Here is a 23104-nt window from a genome sequence, read left to right as displayed (position 1 = left end):
AACTGTTAACCAATCAGAGTTGATTTCTGCCTTTCAGGAACACCCACTGTTCCAAGGGTATTTAAATGTTCAGTGGCCCCCAAGGTTCGTCTTTGGTTTATGAGGGATCTCATTTTATTCCTTATTTGCTAGTCATAATTAAGAAATTGATTATTAATTACCCAGAAATTATATCTCAATATATTTCATTCATCACATTTAGATCCAGTGAAGGTGTCCTGATCATCCCCATGTAATCAGGATACTGATTTGGGGGATGAAAAAAGTTCATGTACCCAAAACCCCTTCCCCACCACTTCCTCCATACTCCTGAACTTCTTATTTCCATATTACTATATGCCCAGGGAGATCAAACTAATTTTCTTTCAAACAAATTTTGTTTTATACAATAATTTCTAGAAATATGGTTCTCATCATCCTCTTCCTTCTTAGAACTAACTTTTAAGAAACTCAGAAGAAAACTCTTTTACTTTTATCTTGTGTTTAAAAACCAAGTTTATTAACAAATAAAATGCTCTCTATGCATATGGAACACACAAGGGCCAAAAGACTCTTTGTTGGCCTATGAGATATAAGTATAGCTATGTCAGGGTATAAGAAATACAGTAGCCTTCCCAATCTACTAAACAAAAAAACCTCCAGGAAGCTTAAAAATCCTGAATCATCTTGTCAGAATAAGACTAGTTATAAAGGCCCTCTTCTTTTTCCTTTTTTTTTTTAAAGTACTATCTGTTATATGGGATAGTTCTTTGGGGGGAGGGAGTTATGGTATGGAAAAGTATGGTGATATAAAAATACATCAATAAAAACCTATTTTTTAAAACAACAAGTTGATGAAGGTTATCAATGATGTTAAGTAACTACTTTTGATGAAATTGGGAAGAACACTGAAAAGGGAAATAAAATGAGTTGATAGCATCAGAGAAAAATCACACCAACCCCTTGGTGTCACCATTAGAATGCTGAAGTAGAGATCTTGCCAGTGGAAATGAGAATTGGAATAATGATCTCCAGTGTCTCAATAACTTGACTATGTTTATTTTTTACAAGAGTTTCAGTGAGGAGGAGGTAGGTGAGATGGAGAAGTGTCTTCCTCCCCAAAAAGAGAGCAGAATAGAAAAAAAGGAAAGTAGGAATCACAGAAAAGCAGTCTAGCTTTGAAAGTTACATGTTGAATTTATTTACTTAAAAAGAAAAATAAGCTTTATGTGCATATACAATCCCCTCCATTTGGTCTATAATGTACATGGAAATGTTCATTTTTACCTTGTGTTTATTAAGTTCAGGATAAAAATAAAAATAAAAAAATGAATTCAACATACATCATGAGGCCACCTTGAACGTCAGCCTCACAGTTCATCAACTTCCCCATACCCAAGGATTGATAACTTCAATTTACCTTAGGTCTAACTCTCTCAGATATCACCACAGTTTTTTTTAACCTTTTTAAAAATCATAATTTTCTCTCCTCCCATCTTTCACTTTACCCTACTCCTGCTAAATGTATTCATCTTCACTTTGACCTCCAGTCCCACTCTGTTCTGCAAATCCACCACTCCTGCTCTGGCCTCACTTTCCTATTTTCCTATTTCAGTTATTCATTGTTCTCTACCCCTGTGTTTTTGTTTTTATCTCCTATCACCATTCCCACTCTACCAAGTCTTGAGTCACTCCCACCATCATTCATCGCTGTTTCTATATTTTCTATACTTCTATCCTAAAAATTCATTCTAGCTAATCACCAATAGGCCTTTCCTTTTGCACAACAATCCTTTTATTCTTCCTCAATTGACATTCTATCATAATACTCTCTCCTCAAGTCTATCTATACAACTCCATCTTCTGATTCTGAGCAAATGGCTTTCCCTTTTCACTTTACTGAGAAAATAAAGACCATCCATTATGACTCTCTATCATTTGTATAACCTCGGACAAGGCAGTTAACCTTTTGTTGCCTCAGTTTCCTCATTAGTAAAATAAAGGGATTAGATTAGGTGGTCTTTAAGCTACCTTCTAGCCCTAAATCTATGATCCTATAAAAATCAAGACCATTAATTTTGAATTTAGTAATTCTATGATTTATCATACTATCATCCTTCAAAATGTCTTTATATCAGTCATTCTTAACTTGGTGGGGTCTTTGCACTTTGATGGGAGAAATGCATGATCCGTTTCACAAACCTTCGGTTTCCTTTTTAATTCTTTGTACTTTGTTTTATGCATTTAAAAATATTATTCTGAGAAGGGAATCATAGGTTTTAACAGATTGCTAAGGATACATGACAGAAAAAAGGTTAAGAATCCTTGCTTTACACTTTCACCTAGCTTTTCCTTTCTTGATACATTATAAGTTCTCTCCAGGAACTTGCTCCCTTGATCATTCCCCGTCACCTTTCCCATTTGAAGATTCTCCCTTTCTGACACCTCCCCTGCTGCCTGTAAGAATTCCTGAGTTTTTCCCATCTTTATAAATCTTGATATCAGCCTGTCATCTCCTCAGGCTATCATATTATAATCTTTCCTCCATTTCACTCGCAAGTTCCTTAAAAAAAAAAATTATCTGTTCTTTTTGCCTCCACTTCTCACCCCCCACTCACTCCTTAACCCCTAATTAATCAGGCTTCTAACCTCTCTGGCCTGTGCAAACAATTCTTTCCAAAGTTCCCAACTATCTCAAAATTCTAAATTCAGTTGGCCTTTTATCAGTCCTTATCTTCCTTGATTGTCAATCTATCCCAGCAAAGTATACATAAAATAAAGTGACAATCAATTATTGGCACATCACAAATTAGAAGTATCTTCAGTGATTAATTTGAGACCATAAATAAGAAGGCAATTTTTCAATTACATTGGTTCTCTCTTTAAGCTGAATAAACACATTACAGATGATTATGCATAATAGCAAAGCAATTTTTTGCCTTCTGTTTATCTGCCGTTTCAGTTTATCTCATCTCAAAACCCCTTGTGGAAGCCCAGTGTTCTGTAAAACATCATGTTTACTTTACTGAAAAGTAAATAGAGGGCCACCGAAATGATTTAATCAATGCCACACAATTAACAGTAGACTCGACACCAGAACTTATACATCCAAATAACCTTCATCTCCTTCAAAGTAGTCACCTTGGAAAACTAAGTTTATCCCAATGTTTTGCCGTTACTTACACAATTATGAAGTAGTTTTGGAACTACTTTGAAAACCTGACATGGATTTTTAAAAAATTTCTCCAGGAGTGGCATGATTTTATCCTTTGACAGTGGATGTGATTTTTGGAAATTGTCAAAAATCATTTGGTGCTGAGTCTATTGAATAAAATGGGTGATAAAGTTGGGCAAATTATTCTTAGTCAAATACAAGGCAGGAGTAAAGAGTAATAAAACCATGTTGGTGGGGATGGGAGCAGGGAAAGAGTCAAAAACTGACTGAAATTCCCAAAGAGTAGTTCTATTTGTTTTTTGTGGGGGGTGGGGTTAGGCAATGGGGTTAAGTGACTTGCCCAGGGTCACACAGCTAGTAAGTGTTATATGTCTGAGGCTGTATTTGAACTCAGGTTCTCCTGAATCCAGGGCCAGACCTCTATCCACTGTGCCACCTAGCTGCCCCCCAAAGAGTAGTTCTAGAAATATTTTGAGCAACGACAACATTATTAGAATAATTTCACTATGGTGACTTCTAAAAGCAGGCCTCACATGGATATGCAGAATGTGGTTCAAGCTTCAGCCTAATTATGTTATAGCCATACCTTAGAAAATTAGGGAATCTTCTCCCACTATTCAGATAAAAACCCTCAAGGAATGAGAGGAACCAAGATTTTAACCTGGGAAAAGAGCTAAGAATTGTGAGAAGAGGGAGATAATTTAGCAGAAACGTTATTGCTACTCACTTCCCTTTAGCGTATATTCTGAACTATGAAAAAATAGCAAACTGGATTCACAACAGTCCAAATGTCTGGAATTGACGAGCTAAGGCATACACGCCTGCTGATTGGGCTGCCTAGTCAAGGTGGAATTTGAACTCAGACCTAGTGACTCCAAGTCCACATTATTGATTTTTTGAGGAGACTTTGCAAGTGAAAAACTCAAAGCAATGTTGTTTGATTATTTAGTGAAAGGGCCAAAACAGAACAAACATTTTGATCTTCTAGAGTAGACCATGGGTTATTAGTTTAGGGTCTGTGAACTTAAAAAAAATATATATATATATATATATATACATACACATATATGTAGATAAATAGATAGGTAGATAATTGGATGTCCATATAACAGGTTTCCTTTTTTAATTTTATGTAGTTTATTTTATGTGCTTAAAATTATTATTCTGAGGAGTCCATAGGCTTCATTAAACTGCCAAAGGGGTCCATGACACAAAATAAGTTAAGAACCTCTATTTTAGACTGTCTTAGCTTCATGATTGCTATTTTGATGATTTCTTGTTAGTTTCTCATGAGGGATGAATGTGTTTCCTTCCCTAGAAGAATTGGTGGCCTAGTGGAGTTTGGGATCTGGAAGAATTTGTTGTGAGATCTGGAGAGCTGGAGGAACAGGTGGAATTTGTGAATCAGAAGCTAGAAATCAAAGAAGAAAAAATAGCAGGAAGTTCTCTCTCTCTCTCTCTCTCTCTGCCTGTCTATCTCTTTCTGTCTCTGTCTCTCCTTCTCTCTGTCTCTCTCTCTCTCCATCCTTCTTCTCTCTTCTCTCTCTCCCCCTCCATCCTCCTTCCCACCTACTCCATCTTTCCTTCCTCTCTCTCTCTTCTTGTGCCTCTCCCTCTCCTTCAAGTGACCAGGTTTTTGCTTATAGGAAAAACAAAGAGGATGCAGTTAACAAGAAACTTCTTCGTATGCATATTCCATATTCACATTTCCATATTTCCCTATTCAGAGTTTTCTCTTCTTATTGACACACCAGCCTTGAATTTCAGGCCTTGGATCATATTCCACTGTTCGTGTCCGAAGAGTATGCTGTCAGGATGTAGTCCTATATTAGTACTGATCAAGAATGCCAGGTCAATGTGGAGATGAGCAGAACTCTGTCTGTAAAGTACATGGGGACTTTTGGAGATAAATGTATAAATACAAGGTATTAATTATGATTGTAAGGGCCAGTAATGCTGTACTATACTTGGCAGCCCTAGTTTCTTCTTTTCCGGCTTCCTTTTTCTTGTTTCAGAAATTCAGTCCCAAACCTTACGAAAGTGAGGGAAGGGGAAAGGGATGAGTAACAGATCTCCTTCAAGCTTCTCCTTTGCAAAGGCTTCTAAATTTCACTCTCCTCCAGAATTTCCTCTGTGGTATCAATGATGGTGAAGTCACCCTCACTGATCTCAGACAGGCTGCCCCTGACAAGGGCCACTTTACCTGCGTGTGGCTGAGAGCTGAAAGTCCCTTGGTCCCTTCCAGCCAACTGTGGAAGCTGCCCGCTGCTGTCAGGCCTGTATTCTCCTGGTCCCTGATTCCACCTGAAGTTCTGGCTTGCCTGACTCTTGGAATGTTTCCCAAAGTACTTGAAGTTTCTTTCCAATACACAGCCTACACAGCTGATGTGATGGGCAAGGAGGAAACGAATCCAGTGCTTCCGCAGCTCAGCTTTCACCTGTTGTGGAGAGAAAAGGGATGAAGGCACGACAATGGTTTCAGTTATTGTCCCCATTTAACAACTATTGGTTACGGTTATTATATGATACTGTGGAAAAGTGAGGTCAGTACCTAGATGTGAGTTCTAAAGTGTCTTGGTCAAGGCATTTACTTTTTCTTTTTCTAATCCTTAGTGCTAAAATCCATAAAACAGGAACAATAATTTAGAATTTGGCTACCTGATAGAACTGTTGTATGGAAGAAATAAAATAATGAATGAGAGGTGCTATGTAAACTTTTGGACAATGTGACTGTGCTCAAACATCTTCTGAGGCTTCCACTGTTGTGTTATTTCAATTATATCTGACTGTTTATGACTGCATTTGGGGTTTTCTTGGCAAAGATACTGGAGTGGTTTGCCATTTCCTTTTCCAAATCATTTTACAGATGAGGAAACTGAGACAAACAGAGTTAAGTGTAACCCAGGGTCACAAAGCTAGTAAGTGTCTGAGGCCAGATTTGAACTCAGGAAGACGAGTCTTCTTGACTCTGGACCCAGCATTCTATCCACTGTGCCACCTAGATGCCTGCCTACACTACCTGGTAATTCCTAGGTTATCCCCCATCCAAATACTAACCAGACCCAACCCTGATTAGCTTCTGAAATCAGATAATATCAGATAAGTCCAGAGTGGTATGGTCATAGGAAAATCCAATGTTCCTGCCAGAATGAATTTTCTCTGACTCCTGAGAAGATCTTACATTTTCTCACCTCCATGCCTTCATTCATTCTGCTCCTTATGCCTGGAATAGCCTCCCTTCCTTTTTTTAACCTGTTAAATTTCTATTCAACTATTAAAGTCAATTCAAATATCACTCCTTCAATGAAGCTTTTCCAGATCCCCCTAGTCAATAATGATATTTCCCCCTCAGTCTCCACATAGCACTTGCTTGTGTAACTCCAAGTTACTTATGATGGAATAGTGTGTATTATAGTTATCTAAATAATCCTAGATAATCTTAAATGCTTAGCCCTCACCCTGCCCACATATACTTAATGATGCATTATATTCTGCACACAGTAGGCATTTAATAAGTGTTTGTTGATGAAAGCATGAATGGCTGAATAAATAAATAAAGAAATGAAAGAATATAGTAAGTCTCTTTAGTTGTAAGCTTCTCCTAGGTTTTAAATACTTAACTCGAGCCACACAGCTCAGTTGATTGGAATATAGTGCTATTGGTGCTAATTTTAAGGATATGACCCTGTCTGAACCAGTTAGTCTCCAATAGATAACAGCTCTGTCCCACAAACACAGATTGCTCATATAGTCGTCTCATTTGTACAAATGATCACAAAAAAGAATAAACAAAAGGATATGAATGAAATGTCACTACTGGCAAAAACAAACAAACTTAGAATGTGAAAGTTGCATAGAAGGAAGGAAGCATTTCTTTATTACTTGTTTGCCTAGGGAAGGTTTCCTGAAAGAGCTTCTTGGAAAGAATTCAGAGAGGCTTCATAATGGGGGTGTGTTGGCAAATAGGAGAGTGGGAAGCAACTGTAGAATAATAAAGCATAAGATTTGGAGTTGAAGTAACTATGCTCAAATCCTTCTTCTGCCCCTAGCTATGGGACCTTGGCAAGTACATTCCCTTTTGGGGACTCTTACCTCCTCTATAAAAATAAGGATGATTAGAGGATCACCTTCCCACTTTCAAGGTCATCAGGAAGAATTAAATGTTCTTTTAAAAATATCCTAAGAAAAGTATCAAAGGTTTTTTTTTAAAGTAAAAGCATGTGAAAAGGCCAAGGACAGTACTAATTTGTGCCAGGAGATTGGAAAGTTGAAGAAGGTAGGTAAAAGGTAGGGATTGGAAGGGAGAAGAATGTGATGCAGGGAAGAAAGGGAAGAATTACTGAAGAATTAGAAATACGTAATGCATGTTTGGTTTGGGGAGTGGGGGGAGCTGGACCTCTGAGAAGAAAACAGTTACTTGTCCACCAAGAACTAACAATGTGGATCCATTGATATAATCAGGAGAAGGATTATCTAACAAGGATCAGAGAAAGATGAAATGAGTAGTAGTGGGAGTTGATGACTCCTTGGTGTGGGCTACTGATGGAGATATTTGTTGATCATCTGATATTAACAATTGAAAGATCTGTCAATTTCTTAAGATATACATCCAGAATACAATGGAAAACCTCATGAGACTTGCCAGATTTAGTCACCAATATACCTTTTTGTTCATTAACATCCAAATGATACTCCTAAAAGGAATTTATAAATTATTCCTAAAAATTATGAAGTGTTGCAGAAATAAGGCACCTCAGACACACTGAAAGAATCCAACCATAGGGAGTTACTATGGGAATAGAGAAGACTGGGGTTCATCTTCGGGGGAGGATGCTGAAGCAAAGAAACCCTCTTTTACCCCAAAGAGTAATGTCAAATGGTGACCTTCCCCAAAAAAATTCATAGAAGAACATTTAGAAGTTTTAGAAGACTTTAAAAATCAAATGAGAGAGACTAAGGAAAAAATAATAAATAAAGGAATAAGAACAATCCAAGAAAAACAAAAAGATTGTGTAAAGAAAGTCAACCAATTAGAAAAGGAGATCCAGAATCTTAAGGAAGAAAACAACTCCCTGAAAATCAGAATTGGGCAAGTGGAAGCTAGTGAAATTATAAGAGACCAAGAAATAATAAAAACAAAATATAGAGAATAAAAAATGGATGAGAATGTGAAACATCTCATAAGAAAAACAACTAATCTGGAGTACAGATAATGAACAGAAGACATAATAATAATTGGACTACCTGAAAGCTACAATCAGAAAAAGAATCTTGATACAATAATACGAGAAATAATTAGAGAAAATTATCCTGAAGCATTAAAAGAAGGGAAAGTAGAAATAGGAAAAATCCACTGATCACCATCTGATAAAGATCTTATGAGGAAAACCCACAGGAATATTATAGTCAGATTCTGAAACCCCCAGCTCAAGGATAAAATATTACAGGAAACAAGAAAAAAAATTAAATATGGCAATGCCACAATTAGAATCACACAAGACCTAGCAATGGTGACACTAAAGGGCAGCAGGTCTTGGAACACTGTATCTAAGAGCAAAAGAACTGGGTTTTCAGCCAAAAATATCATACCCAGCAAAGCTAAGCATAATCCTGAATGAAAAAAATGGATATTTAATGAATTGTCAGACTTTCAGGACTTTGTTTAAAAAACACCTGAACTTAATAGAAGATTTGACATGTAAGAACCAAGAGAAATATAATGTACATACCAATGCCTAATTACAAGGGACTAAATAAAGACAGACTGTTTACCTTTTATGTATTTAAAATGTACATCTAAGATTGTCATTAGTAATTGGGTAGTTCCTAAGAAAGATTGGGGTAGACCTGAATATGATATGACTTTAAAAAGTAAAACCATTTAGGAACAGCTGAAAAGAGTAATTATCTTATACAAATGGATTATGAGAGAAAGAACTGAAACAGAGTAACTAGATAGGGGAGGAGGACTTTCAGTTCCGGAAACCTATTTTCATTGGGAATGGGTTCAAGAGGGAACAATGCATATATACCTAGAAGAGTATAAAAGTCTTCTAAATTCAGAAAGAAATAAAATGCTAAGGAGATAGGAAGGGGGGAGAGGTTAAGGGATGGATCTCTAGAGGAGAGGGTGAGGGAATAGATCAAAGAGGGGTATACAAGAGTGTTTAGATTTATAGGAATGGGAGGATAGGCAATGGATCCTTGGAGAGGGGGTAGGTTAAGTAATAGGAGGGCAAAGTAGTAGGTAGAAGTAAAGTAGAAGAGTCAGGAGGGATAGGAAATAAGAGGTATGTACAAACATGAAAATGAAGATCAAGAGTAGAATTTGTTAGGAAAAGTATATATATGTATATATATATATACATATATATATAAATATATATATATATATATTTATATACATATATATATGGAATGGGGCAGCTAGGTGGTGCAGTGGATAGAGAACCGGCCCTGGATTCAGGAGGACCTGAGTTCAAATCTGGCCTCAGACACATAACACTTATTAGCTGTGTGACCCCGGGCAAGTCTCTTAACTCCATTACCTAGCCAAAAAAAAAAAAATATATATATATATATATGTCTATGTATGTGTATATGTGTATGCATATATCTATATATAAATATAACTGTGCTTAGTTGTAGCCTTCTGGGTGGGGGGAAGAAGGAGGGAAAAAGAACAAAGTAAAAAGTGCACAGCAGAGAACAAAAGAAAACTTACAAGGAAGCAAATAAAAGATAGCTCTCAACACAATACATAGTTTTTATTATATAGGCTTTCTTGAAATGGAAATTTATTGGTACATATTTTGAATCCTCTCATGTTCTGCTGTCCACATGACACTTTTTTCTTTTCTTATTTTGTATTTCAGTTTCAATATTAAAGTTTATAATATGTTTCTTTTTTTCTTATTGTGTATTTTAGTCCACAATAAAAAAATAAAATTAAAAATATATTTGCTTAGATTCTTGCAAATATTTGAGAGGGAAAGATGAGGGAAGTATTAAACTACCAAGAATATCTATCAATCTAGATAACACAGGGAGTAGCTGTAATGCAGGAAGGACAAAAGTAGTAGCAATGCCCAGAACTCCATAGGAGTAAAAATCTTAGAAAATGAAGCATTAATAAACTCATGTATCAATATATACATAAATGCACAGAAATATGAGTAATAAGCAAGGTAAATTAGAGTAGCTAACATAAGTAGGCAAATTTGACTTTACTGATACTAGGTAGATTGGTTCACATGGCTGGAATATGACTTTGGAAGTACCCTTATTCAAAAAGAACATAGTAAAAGGAGGGTGGGGAAGCATTATATATTAAGGAGATATATTTATGTGAGGAAATTCAAGAACTAAAGGGATGAAACATGTCAGAAAGCTTTTGAACAAAGATCAATGGAGGAAGATAGAGATATAATATTTTCATGACTGCTCCTTCTCAGTCTTCTTTGCTATCATGCTCATTAAGTATTGGCATAACCCTAAAGCTCTATTCCAGTCTCCCTCTTCTCTTCTCTCAATATGCTCTCACTTGGTGGTTTCATTCTCTCCATGTATTCAATTATCTCTGGGAAGACAGAGTGGGACAGCTGGGTGGTACAGTAGATAGAACGCTGGGCCTGGAGTCAGAAAGACTCATCTTCCTGAGTTCAAGTCTCAACTCAGAGGATTACTAGATGTGTGACCCTGAGCAAGTCACTTAACCTTGTTTGCCTCAGTTTCCTCATCTGTAAAATGACCTGGAGAAGGAAATGGCAAGCTACTCCAGTATCCTTGCCAAGAAAACCCCAAATTGGGTCATGGAGAGTCAGACATGACTGAAAAACAGATGAACAAAAACAATATGAAGATGATTTCCAGATCTATAGATCTCCTAAGCTTCATTCTCACATTATCAACTGCCTATTGGACACTTCAAACTGGATGCCCCATAGGCATCTCAAACCAAACATGTCCAAAATAGAACTACATACACACATACACACACACACACACACACTTTTCAGAATTTCCTTATTTCTGCTGAGGGCATTAACATCCTTCCATTTGCCATAACATCAATGTTATCATCAATTTCTTATCTCCTCTTTCCCCACATTTTCAATCAGTTGCCAAATCTTGTTTCTATTTCCACATCTCACATATGTTCCTTCCTGCCCACTCATACAAACACAAGTCTAAGGCCCTCATTACCTCTCACCTAGATTATTGCAATAGCCTCCCAGTTGTCTCCTTGGCTCAGGAATCTCCCCCTACTCATTCATATTTCACACAACTGCTAAAGTGATTTTCCTACAGTGTAGGTCTGACCATTATCTCGCTGTTCTACAAAGCCACAGCTTCCTTGAGCCATCAGATATACCTCTAGGATAAAATATAAACCATTTTGTTTGGAATTTCAAGTTGTTTACAACCTGGACCCTTCTTATCTTTTTGATCTTCTTACATGTTGCTCCCCTCTACACACTTTATAATCCAGTCAAATTGGCCCACTTGCTCACACATAATGTTCTAACTTTTGATTGTCTTTGCATTGGCTGTGCTCCACATGACTGGAAAGCTCTCCCTCCTCACCTTGCTTCTCAGAATCCTGTTGAGATCACCAAGGGAGATAATATAAATAGAAAAGGTAAAAGGCACCAGGACAGAGCCTTGGGGTCCACTGGTTTCCTTCAGGGCTTAACTCAAATTTCATCTTTAGCAGAATTTTTCCGATCCATTCAGCAGCTAGTGTCTTCCTTTCTAAGGTCAATTTGTATCAATGCTGTATGTATCTTGTATATATCTACTGGTATATGTGCTATCTACTCCATTAGAATGTAAGTTCCTTGAGGGCAGGCATTGTTTCTTTTTGCTTTTTCTTTGTGTCTCTAGTACTTAACACAGTGTCTGGCATGTAGTAAGTTTGATGATTGGTTGACTGATTGATGGGAGTATAATACAAACAGGAGGAGGAAATAAATAAATAACGAGCTAAGAAAACAGAATACAAGATTGGCATGGATGCACAATATATATATTGATGGAGGACTTATGCAGAAATCTGCTGGAGTGCTCTCTCTCTCTCTCTCTCTCTCTCTCTCTCTCTCTCTCTCCCTCTCTCTCTCTCTCTCTTTCTCTCTGTCATAGGTTAAATTGGCCTATGGGGCCACCACATGGATCATGCTCAGAATTGTCCTTCCTTGTTGTCCAGTCAACCCCATGAGATCTTTGGGGTCTGTTTCTGATTATGTCGTAACAAAGCATAGGAAAAAAAATTTGCGTGGCATACTAAAGTATGACATCACTGACCTCTGAATTTCTCCTACTCCATGACAAAAACAGGAAGAAAGGCTGCTGGGTCATTTAAAAGAGGAGACAGCTTCCAACTTGGGCTCTCTTGCTTCAGTACTCCAGATAGCATCATGTAACTGTGAAATTTCCAGTGAGAGTTGGGAAAGGGTTGGCTCTCTCCACCCCAGCAATTATGGTAACCTCAACTATGTGGTAACTCAGAGGAGGAGAGGACTCAATTAGTTGAGCTTGTACCTGGTCCCTGGTTATCTTTCCCACCTTTGTATTTGACCTTCCCTAACTTTAGATGAATGAGTATCCTGAAATGGACATGTCTAGGGTTAGACCTTGTGAGTTCAGGAGATCTGAAGGTCCAAGTGGATCACTGCTGAATAACATCAGAATAGATCTCCATAGCAACTATTCTAGAGATCTTGGAGATCATAGCCACTAGAAAGACTATTGGTCCAAGGCTGGCCATTTTCATCAGCAGATGTATCTATAGGGAATTGTTTGGATGGTACAGGTAGAACAGAAAAGGCCTAATTATCAGTCCTACAAACTGCTTTATGTTCTCACAGGATTTAATTATCAGTTTCCCAGGAGACATTAAGAGTTAACTTCAATAAGTTACATAATCGAATATTATTTTAAGTTTGTTTTTTGTCTAATGCACGATTATGAGTCTTTAACATTTAATTTATGAGTCTTTTACATTTTCTTTTTATGTGTAGGTATTATACATAGAGCACTTTTTGTTCTACTTTTTTGGGAAAATCTTGGAGGTGATCCATAACCAAAGCTACAAAAGCATCCATAAAGTGCCGGAGTAGAGTTTAATAAAATTTTATGTACAGGGATCCTGGTCCTATCTTATTTGAGGCTGGGATCCTCAGCACGAACCTAGACCAGACTACAGGCCTGAGTACAGAAAAGGAAGTGGAAACAGTACTCTAGCCCCCTTGAGCCCAGAAGTGGTTCTTCTAGTTTAGATAGTAACCTTAGCACTTAGTTGGGTCTGGAGCTATGATTTCATAGGCTTAGGAAATTCCTAGTATGGAACTTCTTCCAGACGGTGCAGACTGGCAACTCTTCCTTAATTTGTAGTCTTAGAAAGCTCCCTGGGGCAGTGAGAAGTTAAATGATTTGCAAAGGATCACATATCTAGTATGTATCAGAAGAGGTAAGACCTGAACCCAGGTCTCCCTGAATCCTATCCCATGTTGACTCTCTAGCACCTGGTTATCAAGAATAATTAATTACAATATAAAGTTTTCTTACAATTTGAGGAGAAGGCACAATACCCAGCTAGGAATTCAAAGATGCTCTTACAACTATAAGGCCTACAAGATTTGAAAAAAAAAATTATAGGATCAGGTAAAATGTGATTATAAAGGTACTAGAGTAGCTTAGAGGACAGAAAGGTCTTTCTGGCTTGGGGAATCAAGGAAGGCTTCCCAGAGGAGGCAAAGGTTGGCTAAGTAGATTTGAAAAAACATCATTCCTTTTTTTGGAGGGGGTGTGGAAAGGCAAGAGGGGTTAAGTGACTTGACCAGGGTCACACAGCTAGTAAGTGTCTGATGGCAAATTTGAACTCAGATCTTCCTGATTCCAGGGCCAGTGTTCTATCCACTGTACCACCTAGCTGCTCCTGAAAAAAAAAACATCATTTGCAGGGAATACCAGAACTTGATGGAAGTTTGGAATAAAGGGGGCAATCTTTGGAGAAATTTGATGATGAGTTGTATGTATGTCAAACTGCATTGTTATATTGGTTTGTTTTTTGTTTTTAGCTTTTTCTGGTTTTTTTTGGTGAGGTAATCAGCGTTAAGTGACTTGCCCAGGGTCACACAGCTAGTAAGTGACAAGTGTCTGAGACTGGATTTGAACTTAGGTCCTCTTGGCTCCAAAGCCAGAGCCCTATCCACTGTGCCACCTAACTGCTCCTGTTTTTAGCTTTTTGAGGAATGCTATCCTTACCTGTTTGAGTTTCCTTGGTAAAGGGAAGAAGAAAAGAAAAAATTAGATAGCAAGTTTTAAGGGAGGCCTGTCGTACTATTAAGACCCCTCTGACTGTCTGAGATACACCTCTTATGGCTTATGGAAATGACAAGAGAACTCAATCTCATGTACTCCAGTGTTTGGCACTGTGCCTGGCATATAATGGGTACTTAATAAATGTTCACTGATTGATTGATTAGTTGATTTATTGGAGTGTTTGACCCCAGTCTCATTGAGGGTCATGACAGACCTAAATGCCATAACGCATACTCCCTAGAATAAGAGAATCGTAGGATTTAGAGCTTAAAAGTATTAGAGAAATAAGTTAGTCCATTCTCCCTCATTTCACAAATGAAGAAATTGAAGCTCAACATAGAAAAATGGCTTGTTTAGGGTTAGGAGGTAGGAAATCAGGCCTACTGGCTATAAAGCTAGACCTGGTAGAACATTAAGGTCTGAAAGCTCTGAATTGAGAGGCGTGCAGCCTTTTTGAAGATATAAAATAGGAAGAATATGATAGTTACAGGTATGATATTAATTTGTTACTAGATTCCAAAATTTGAATAGCTTGCATCTTTACACTATTCAAATTTTGGAAAGGTTGCCACTTTAATTCTATTATTCTATTTGTGTCTTTACACTATTCAAATTGCGACATGTTATTGTGAATTCTAAGACAAGAATGTCATTCCAGCAGAATGCAAACTAATTAGGTGAATAAGAAGTAATATGACTTTATGAAGACATGAAACTGAGTTTTTCAACCTCTGCTCAGGGGTCTACTAGGAGTTTGGTAGGATCCTATAGATGCACAGGGAGAATTGGGCTTTTGAATTTGCTCTTTAAAGAAGTCATTTTTTTCATATTCCAAGTTTATAGAGAATGTTATTTCTCTATCCAGTTTCTCTTCTTTTATTACCAAATGACACTCTTATCATTAACTTGCAAGCAATGCATTTTCCCCAAGTGCAATGAAGACCCCATCATAAAGTGAACTGGTATAAGTTTTTCCATTTCCATATGGACCAGGACCAATAGGAAAAGGAAAGAAAATTTACCCCCATTCCTACAACATTTATCTTCAACATTATTACTCAGATATATAGGAAGCAGTGTGTATAGTGGAAAGAGCTCTGAATATGGAGTCAGAGGACCAGGGTTTGAATCCTCCCCCTGACACTTACTATTTCTGTGACCTGGCTTAGGCTAATCATTGAACTTCTTTGAAGCTCGGTATCTTCATTGGTTAAATGAGGGTGTTGTACTGGATGATTGCTAAGGTTCTTTCCAGCTCTAAATCTACGATACTACTAATAGTACAATGACAATTTAGCAAACATTAACTATTAATAATAATAAATAATAAAAATAATTCTTTAGAGTAGCATGGTTGGGGATAGAGATTGGAATAACATTTCTCATTTAGTCCGGTTCTTTCTTTCTGATAATTCTGATCCAAGTCCTAGCTGTATCCCCTTTCCATGGGTAGCACAATTTCTGTGACTTTTGCTAGGGCAGCGCAGAAACATGTGGGGCTCTACTGCCCTCAGATACAATGGGAGGAGATATGAGTACTTTCTTCACAGGTTCCCCAGATGTGGGTTGTAAGGGAAAGAACAAGGACAGGAGCGAATAGAAATTTATCTTTCAATAATTCTTTTCTTCTAGCAACGTCCATGATATTTTATTCTTCTTCCTAATGATGTCTTTCCTAACAACATCCTTTCTACATTCAAGAAAACTGAGGCGCTAGGCAGGTATGGAGTGAATCTGATCAAGAACATACAGTATATCAATAATAGACGTCCAGATAAAAATCCAGGCATGCTAACTCCCAGCCTGGTGTTTTCACACTCATCTGAACTGTCTACCACTCTAGTCATTTGTTCATCACATGACATGTCCATTTTCCCCTCCACCACCATGCCCTGAAGAAAAGCTTGGCATGTGCATAAAATTCTGGTTGCGGCACTCTCTCATATACACTGGGATCATGTGAATAATAAGGAATATTGTACCTTTTATTTTAGGAGGCTGGGAGAGATCCTTACCTCTTCATTAGCAAAACAGTAGAGGAAGGCCACAAGAAGCCCCTGGAGGGGAAAAAAAGAGGTAGAGTCAAGTTAGATCCAACTCTGCTTTGACAGCAGAGCCTGTGTAGGGATTCAGACTTCCTAAGCCAGCAGGAGGCTGAGAAAAATTGTCTCTTCCTCCAAGACAAAATTTTAGTTCAGTAGAAGTTAGGGACCAAAGGTTAAAACCAGAACTAGAGAATGTTAGAGCTGGAAGGAGCCTTCAAAATCAGCCCAGTGAGATTCTGACTAAATCTTTTTGACTATTATAAATACCCAAATTAATTACAAAGGACCTATGAAGGAAGATGTTATCAGCATCCAGAGAAAGAACTAATAAATAGAGGTATGTATAGAATGGTAGAATGGTTTTACATACACACACACACACACACATATGCATACATATTTGTGTCTAATGTGTCTGATGTCTAGTGGTAGCCATCTCTAGGTCGTGGAGGAAGGGGAGAAGAAAAATGAAAAAAAGAGAAAGTTACATAATAGCAGTTGTACATAATAGATTTGCAATTTCATGTACAATCATCTTTTTTTCTATTCTATTATGTTTTATTTCTCAAGTTCAAAATAAAATAAAGTAAAAAAGAAAGAAAAAATCAGCCCAGTCGCATAGTAGAAAGGACACCCAGAAGACCTGAGTATGACTCTTTCCTTTGCTGCCACTTAATTTCTCAGTATTCCCATTTGCAAAATCAGAGGGTTCAATTAGGTGTTTTCTAGGATGTTTTCTAGCTCTAAATCTGTGATCATAAGATCTCCTCAAGTGGCAGATGAGGAAATCAAAGTCCAGTTTGTTGAAGAAGAGAAAAGAAAGGCTTCTTAGGAGCCAGGACAATGGATCTTGGAATGGGAATAGAGCAGACTCAATAAACTACACAGGGGAATCCAGAACTGAGAGATCTCAGATCTCAGTAAGACTTACTTCCAAGCTGGGCAAAACCATACGCTATCTACTCCAGTGATTCTCAAACTTTTTAGACTCAAGATCTCTTTACACTCTTAAAAATTGTTGAGGACTCCAAAGAGCTTTTGTTTATATTTGCCATGTTGGAAATTAAAATGGATGAAAGTTTAAAATATTTATTAACTCATTTAAATAACAATAACAAGTCTAATACACATTAGCATAAATATAACATTTTATGAAAATATCTATATTTTCCAAAACAAAAAAATTGAAGAGTGAATTGTTTTATACATTTTTGCAAATCTCTTTAAAGTTTGGCTCAATAGAAGATGGCTGGATTCTCATATCTGCTTCTGCATTTAATCTGTTGTAATATGTTGTTTTAGCTGATGAATCCAGCTTCACACAGGTTTAGAAAAGGGAAGGGTATTTTAATAGGCAAATAGCACCTTAGTATTATAATGAAAATAGTTTTGACTTCAGAAACCCCAGAAAAGGTCTCAGGCCCCTGAGCCCATCACATTTTGAGAAACACTGATCCATGCATCTGAAATAGCCCAACTAGTATTAGTTGGTCCCAGAACCATAACTAAAGCAAGGAAAGTGGGGCTTTTCCTCCAAGTGGTGAAATTTAGAAGATGCTGACAAGACTTGCACAGAAACAATTGAATTTAGTCTTTAGTTAAAATAGAATGCTGCCAGATGACTGCCTTCCATCCTCCCCACTCTAACACATGATTTTTACTTCTCAACTGAACTGGGGGCACATTTTGTACCTTGGATACAAACATTAATAATTATGGCTTTATTTGTACGTTTAGACATTCCCAAAAACTGTAGTAATGTAATTTCTGTTGTGTCCAAGAATACTGACCTAAGAGTATGTTGTGGTCAGGAAACCTTATCATCAGGAAGGGAGAAGCACAGGGTTGAGGAGAAGATACAGTTGGACCTGTCCATTACAAACCCAGACAATATTAACTTCTTAGAGCCACCATCCAGAAAGCCTGGCAGTGGAATTGACTTTTCTTAACCCTTGTGTCTTGAAGTACTCTGGTGCTTTCCCTAGGCTTTCTCCAAATACCAGTGACCATATGCAAAGTTCATTGTTTACTACCATAAGGCCATGAAGAAACACTATGAAGTTAGGAAATATCCATCTTAATCCATTTCCCTAATACACTGACTTCTACATTCACAGGATTTTGGAGCTAAAAGTAATCTTAGAGATTATTTATATCACCATTTCATTTTACAGAAAAGGAAACTAAGGACTAGAAAAGCTAGGTGAGTCATCCAAGATTGTATGATTTATTTTAGCAGAACTGGAATGAGAACCCAGGTCTCCTGTTGTTATTTTATAACTATCATTTTTATGCATATAACTCCCAGATCTATAAATCCAGCTCTAGTCTTTCTCCTAAGCGATAGTCCTATATCACCAACTTGGGCATTTCAAACTGGATATCATATAAGCGTATCAAAATCAACATACCCAAAACAGAACTCATCTTTTCCCCAAAGTCACTCTGTTCTGAATTTCCCTATTACTTTCAAGGGGATTACCATCCTTCTAGTTACCCAGGTGCAAAATTCGGGTGTCATCCTCAATTTCTCACACTCCACATTCCCTAAATCCAATCTGTTTCCAAATCATGTTTTTTCTATCTTCACAACATTCTCTTTCAGATGTCTCTTCTTCTTCACTCTCACAGTCATCACTTTAGTTCATCCCTTTTTGCCTGTACTATTATAACAATAGCATTTTATTTGGTCTACCTGCAACAAGTCTCTCCCCACTCCAATACCTCAGATACTTACTAGACAAATCACTTTACATCTGTGAATCTCAGTTTATTTATCTGTAAAATGAAAGGGTTGGATAAAATGATCTCCAAGGTTCTTTTCAGCTCTAAGTGTCTAATGCTGTGGTTCAGTCTCCACAATTTCCTCCAATACCAGTTCTGACACTGCCATCCCCTTGCTCAATTAACTCCAGTGGCTCTCTATTACCTATAGGATCAAATCCTTCTGTCTGACATTTACAGATTGTCATGGCCTTCTCCCTTCTGACCTTTTCAGTCTTCTCACACATTATTCTTTTCTGTGGCCAATATACCTGCTTGTTGCTCCTCAAACATGACCCTCTATCACCCAACCTCATGCCTTTGCACTGGTTATCTTCTGTGCTTGTAATGCTCTTCCTCTTCATTTCCACTTATTGAAATGCTTAGTTTCTTTCAAAATTCAGGTCAAGCCTCACTTTCTACATGAAGCCTTTCCAGATCCCTGCAGTTACTAGTGCCCTCCCTCTTAATTGCCTTCTATTTATCTTGGATGTGTGTGTGTGTGTGTGTGCACGCGTGTGCGCGTGCGCGCGCGTGTATGTGTGTGTGTGTGTGTGCATGCTCATGCGCACGTTATAGGTTTATGTTGTCTCCTTTACTGAAATGTAGACAGGGACTATTTAACTGTCTTTGTTTCTCCGGAATTTAGAACAAATTCTAGTATTCTAGTAAATGCCTAAGAATGTGTATTGATTGATTGACCATAAAAGAAGCTGTGTGATATGGAAAACAAGAAGAAAATAATCATATGTGTCAGAGCACATGCCCACAAGCTATACCAAAGACTAGTTTGAAAATAAGGGGAAAAAAATCAGACTGTTTGGTAATCATTTAGCTGACTAATGCAAAAAGCATACTTTAAATGAAGCCCTGACCCATTTAACCAATCCCACCGTGTTTTCAGTCAGAATAGGAAATTTCCACCACCTGTGGAGACTGATGTCATTTTATATCTTTAGATATAAAATTTTGTCATTTTTATATCTTTATAAATACAGCCTTTAAGGAATAAGGGTAAAACAAAATTGTCCTGTAATTTCAGTGCGTCTCTATCAAATAAGTAGTCAGAACCACAAGGTGTGACTTGAACTAGGGAGATGGCTATGTGAGCAGGAGAAGGGGACAGGCATGAGAGATGTTGTGGAGGTAAAAGCAACAAGATTTGGCAACTGACAAGGTAAGCGGGGTGAGGGAGAATAAGGAGTCAAGAAAGGACTCGTTTAATTTTGATAAGAACACTAGAGGAGAAAGCTTTCAGATTTTCAATGATCTTGAGGGCTCTGAAATTTTGAGACACTGCTGGGCTTGGGGTAAAGGAAAACGTGGTGGGAAGTGGCCATTCAGAACTCCAAGGGCCGGACTTACAGGTTCAGAATGTGGAGGGAGAAGTTCCAAAGTCCGGGTAACTACTGAGTAAGAGTAAAGAGATGAGGGAGCATGTTTAAAAGAATACTAGGAGGGGGTAGGCCTCCTATGTCCTGTGAGACAGTTGGTGTCTGGTTCCAGGCATTATATAGAACCATAAAAGGATCAGGAAAATAGATGATAGGGAAACTGAGGCTAGCTGAGCATCTTCCCTACGTGGACTCTCATAGCAATCAGGGAACTTGGCTAGACAAAGGAAAAATATATAGAGGGGCTTTCATGCACCAATAGCACAGTAGGAATTAATAGTGCAATATAGCAGCCAAAATAAAAATGCAGCTATCTCAGGTTCCAGTATCAGAGTGTCTAGAGTAAAAACAATGATATTCCCACTAGAGCCCACACTAGTCAGATCATAATGGGAGTATTCTGTCCAGTTCTGAGAACCACATATTAGGAAGGAGAGTGAAAAATAGGGACACAAATAGAACAGAGTCAGTAAAGGGAGATTTTATATGCTCTGCTGTATCTGTTGTGCAGCTAGGTAGCTCAGTGGATAGAGCACTGGGCCTAGAGTCGGGAATATTTAAGTTCAAATCTGACCTCAGACGCTCACTAGATATATGGCCCTGCATAAGTCACTTAACTTTTGTTTGTCTAATCCACTGGAGAAGGAAATGGCAAATCAGTTCAGTATCTTTGCCAAGAAAACAGATCATGAAGAGTCATACACAACTAAACAACCACATCAGTTGTGTAGGGCTGAAAGGAACCAGGATGACTCCAAAGTCAGTCAAGGATCCAAAGGCTAGTCCTTATATACCTACAAGATTTTTTTTCTGCCCTAGCAATTTGTGTGTGAACTTTATAGGTTACAAGCCCCACATTTGTTCCTCCATTAAAAGATGTAACCCAGGAAAGGAGCAGAATGTGTCAGCACATCACTGTAAGTGTGAGAATGTATTTGTAGCATATAAAATTCAAATGACCAAATTTAATTTGACAGACATTTATTGTGTACCTGCTACGTACCAAAAAATGAATAAGAAAAAGTCTTCTTAGACCATAAGTTATTCAAGGGTAAATAATGTATTTTATTCTACCTTGTGCTCCCCTTACCATATTGCATGCAGTAAGTACTCAATAAATGTCTGTTGAATTGAATACAAAAAAGAATAAGATATAGCTTTTGCTTTTAAACCCAATTCACTCTTAAGTCAAGACATCACCCTTGTGATGTCATTGGTCCTCTTCCAGAACAAAGGACGAACAAACAAGAAGAAGCTAAGGAAACAAGATAATGCACAACACACAAGACAAATCAAATGGTACAAATAAATTGTAAGTATGCATAAGAAAAGAGCAAAGTACAACAAGAATACTAGGAATCACTCGGGGACGAATGACTAAATATGTTCTCACCAGCCAAGAGGCTACTGCATCCCTTTGTTTCCCAAATCCCCAGAGCCACAAAAATACCACCATCACAGTTTTTTTTATTTGTATTAACACAAACTATACCTTTAATGGGGACTGATGGAAAGCTAACACAGAAAACTTGAATTAGCTTTAGAAATCACCCAAAAGATTTAAATAGATTTAACATGTTTTCATTCTGAAAACCAATCAATATTGAATCATTTATTTTTGCTCAAAGTAATTTTCAATTCAGCAAAAGGTCAGTACTACCTGAACTCCAACAGAGCTTCAGACCTTACATAGTTGTTTAGGGAACATTAGCCTTAACTTTCATACACTGATTCCTACTACTAATCCCTCTTAACTAATCTCCCTTATACCATTTTTTGTCCTGTTGGATACCAATTTAAGTAGTTTTGTGTCTCCTGGTTCTGGCCCTCGTCTAATGTCTAGAAGCTAAACCTAATTCTACTAATTGAAGCTGGTTACTTAGTTTCATGTTTCTTGGGTTTTACCTTGACTATGTCCTTGAATTGAGGCATTGTCTCAAGCCCATCTAATTTCCTGTTTCTAGCTACTGCTTTTGTTCTGCCTTAACTAAAAACTACAGATGTTAGTCCCAGAGATCCCTATCCCACTGCTTTAAGTCATAAATAGGCCAGAGTTTTGAGTAATGTTCATTTGATATAGTGTATATCATGTAAAAACTAAGCATTTTATGAAAGGGGTATAAGATGAGGACTCACACAAACTAATACAAATGATAAAAACTCTAATATGATGTCTACCGAATGGAGAAAAAATAATGGACTGAATAGACATGCCCATGAATAGCATAGTTTCTGGTGTCAAGAGGTAAGTAGGAATGGATGGATCTAATCTAAAATCTAATCGTTGCTGGAATTAAGAGATTTAATGGTTAATGGCTGAAACAGATAATAATAAGCAAACTGATGAAGGCTTAATCTAGAGCAACCCTCCCTTTCCAATCTTATCTTCCAGTGCTTCTTAGAGGTAATCCACAGATATGACTTGT

General features: G+C 37.5%; 1 protein-coding gene across 1 annotated transcript in view; it reads right to left on the bottom strand.

Annotated features, from left to right (window-relative positions):
• Positions 1 to 5256: 5256 nt before the first annotated feature.
• GLP2R (glucagon like peptide 2 receptor) overlaps positions 5257 to 23104 on the bottom strand; it is a 70086-nt gene continuing 52238 nt past the window's right edge. Inside the window, exons 12-13 of the mRNA XM_027850277.1 lie at positions 16492 to 16533; positions 5257 to 5592 (exon numbers count right to left, since the gene is read on the bottom strand). Of these exons, the coding sequence (XP_027706078.1) occupies positions 5257 to 5592; positions 16492 to 16533 (378 nt within the window). The remainder of the gene's footprint in view (positions 5593 to 16491; positions 16534 to 23104) is intronic.

This window comes from Vombatus ursinus, unplaced genomic scaffold (assembly GCF_900497805.2).
Source record: "Vombatus ursinus unplaced genomic scaffold, bare-nosed wombat genome assembly UNPS02008996.1, whole genome shotgun sequence".
Taxonomy (NCBI): Eukaryota; Metazoa; Chordata; class Mammalia; order Diprotodontia; family Vombatidae; genus Vombatus; species Vombatus ursinus.
This window is presented reverse-complemented; position numbering and strand designations above follow the sequence as displayed.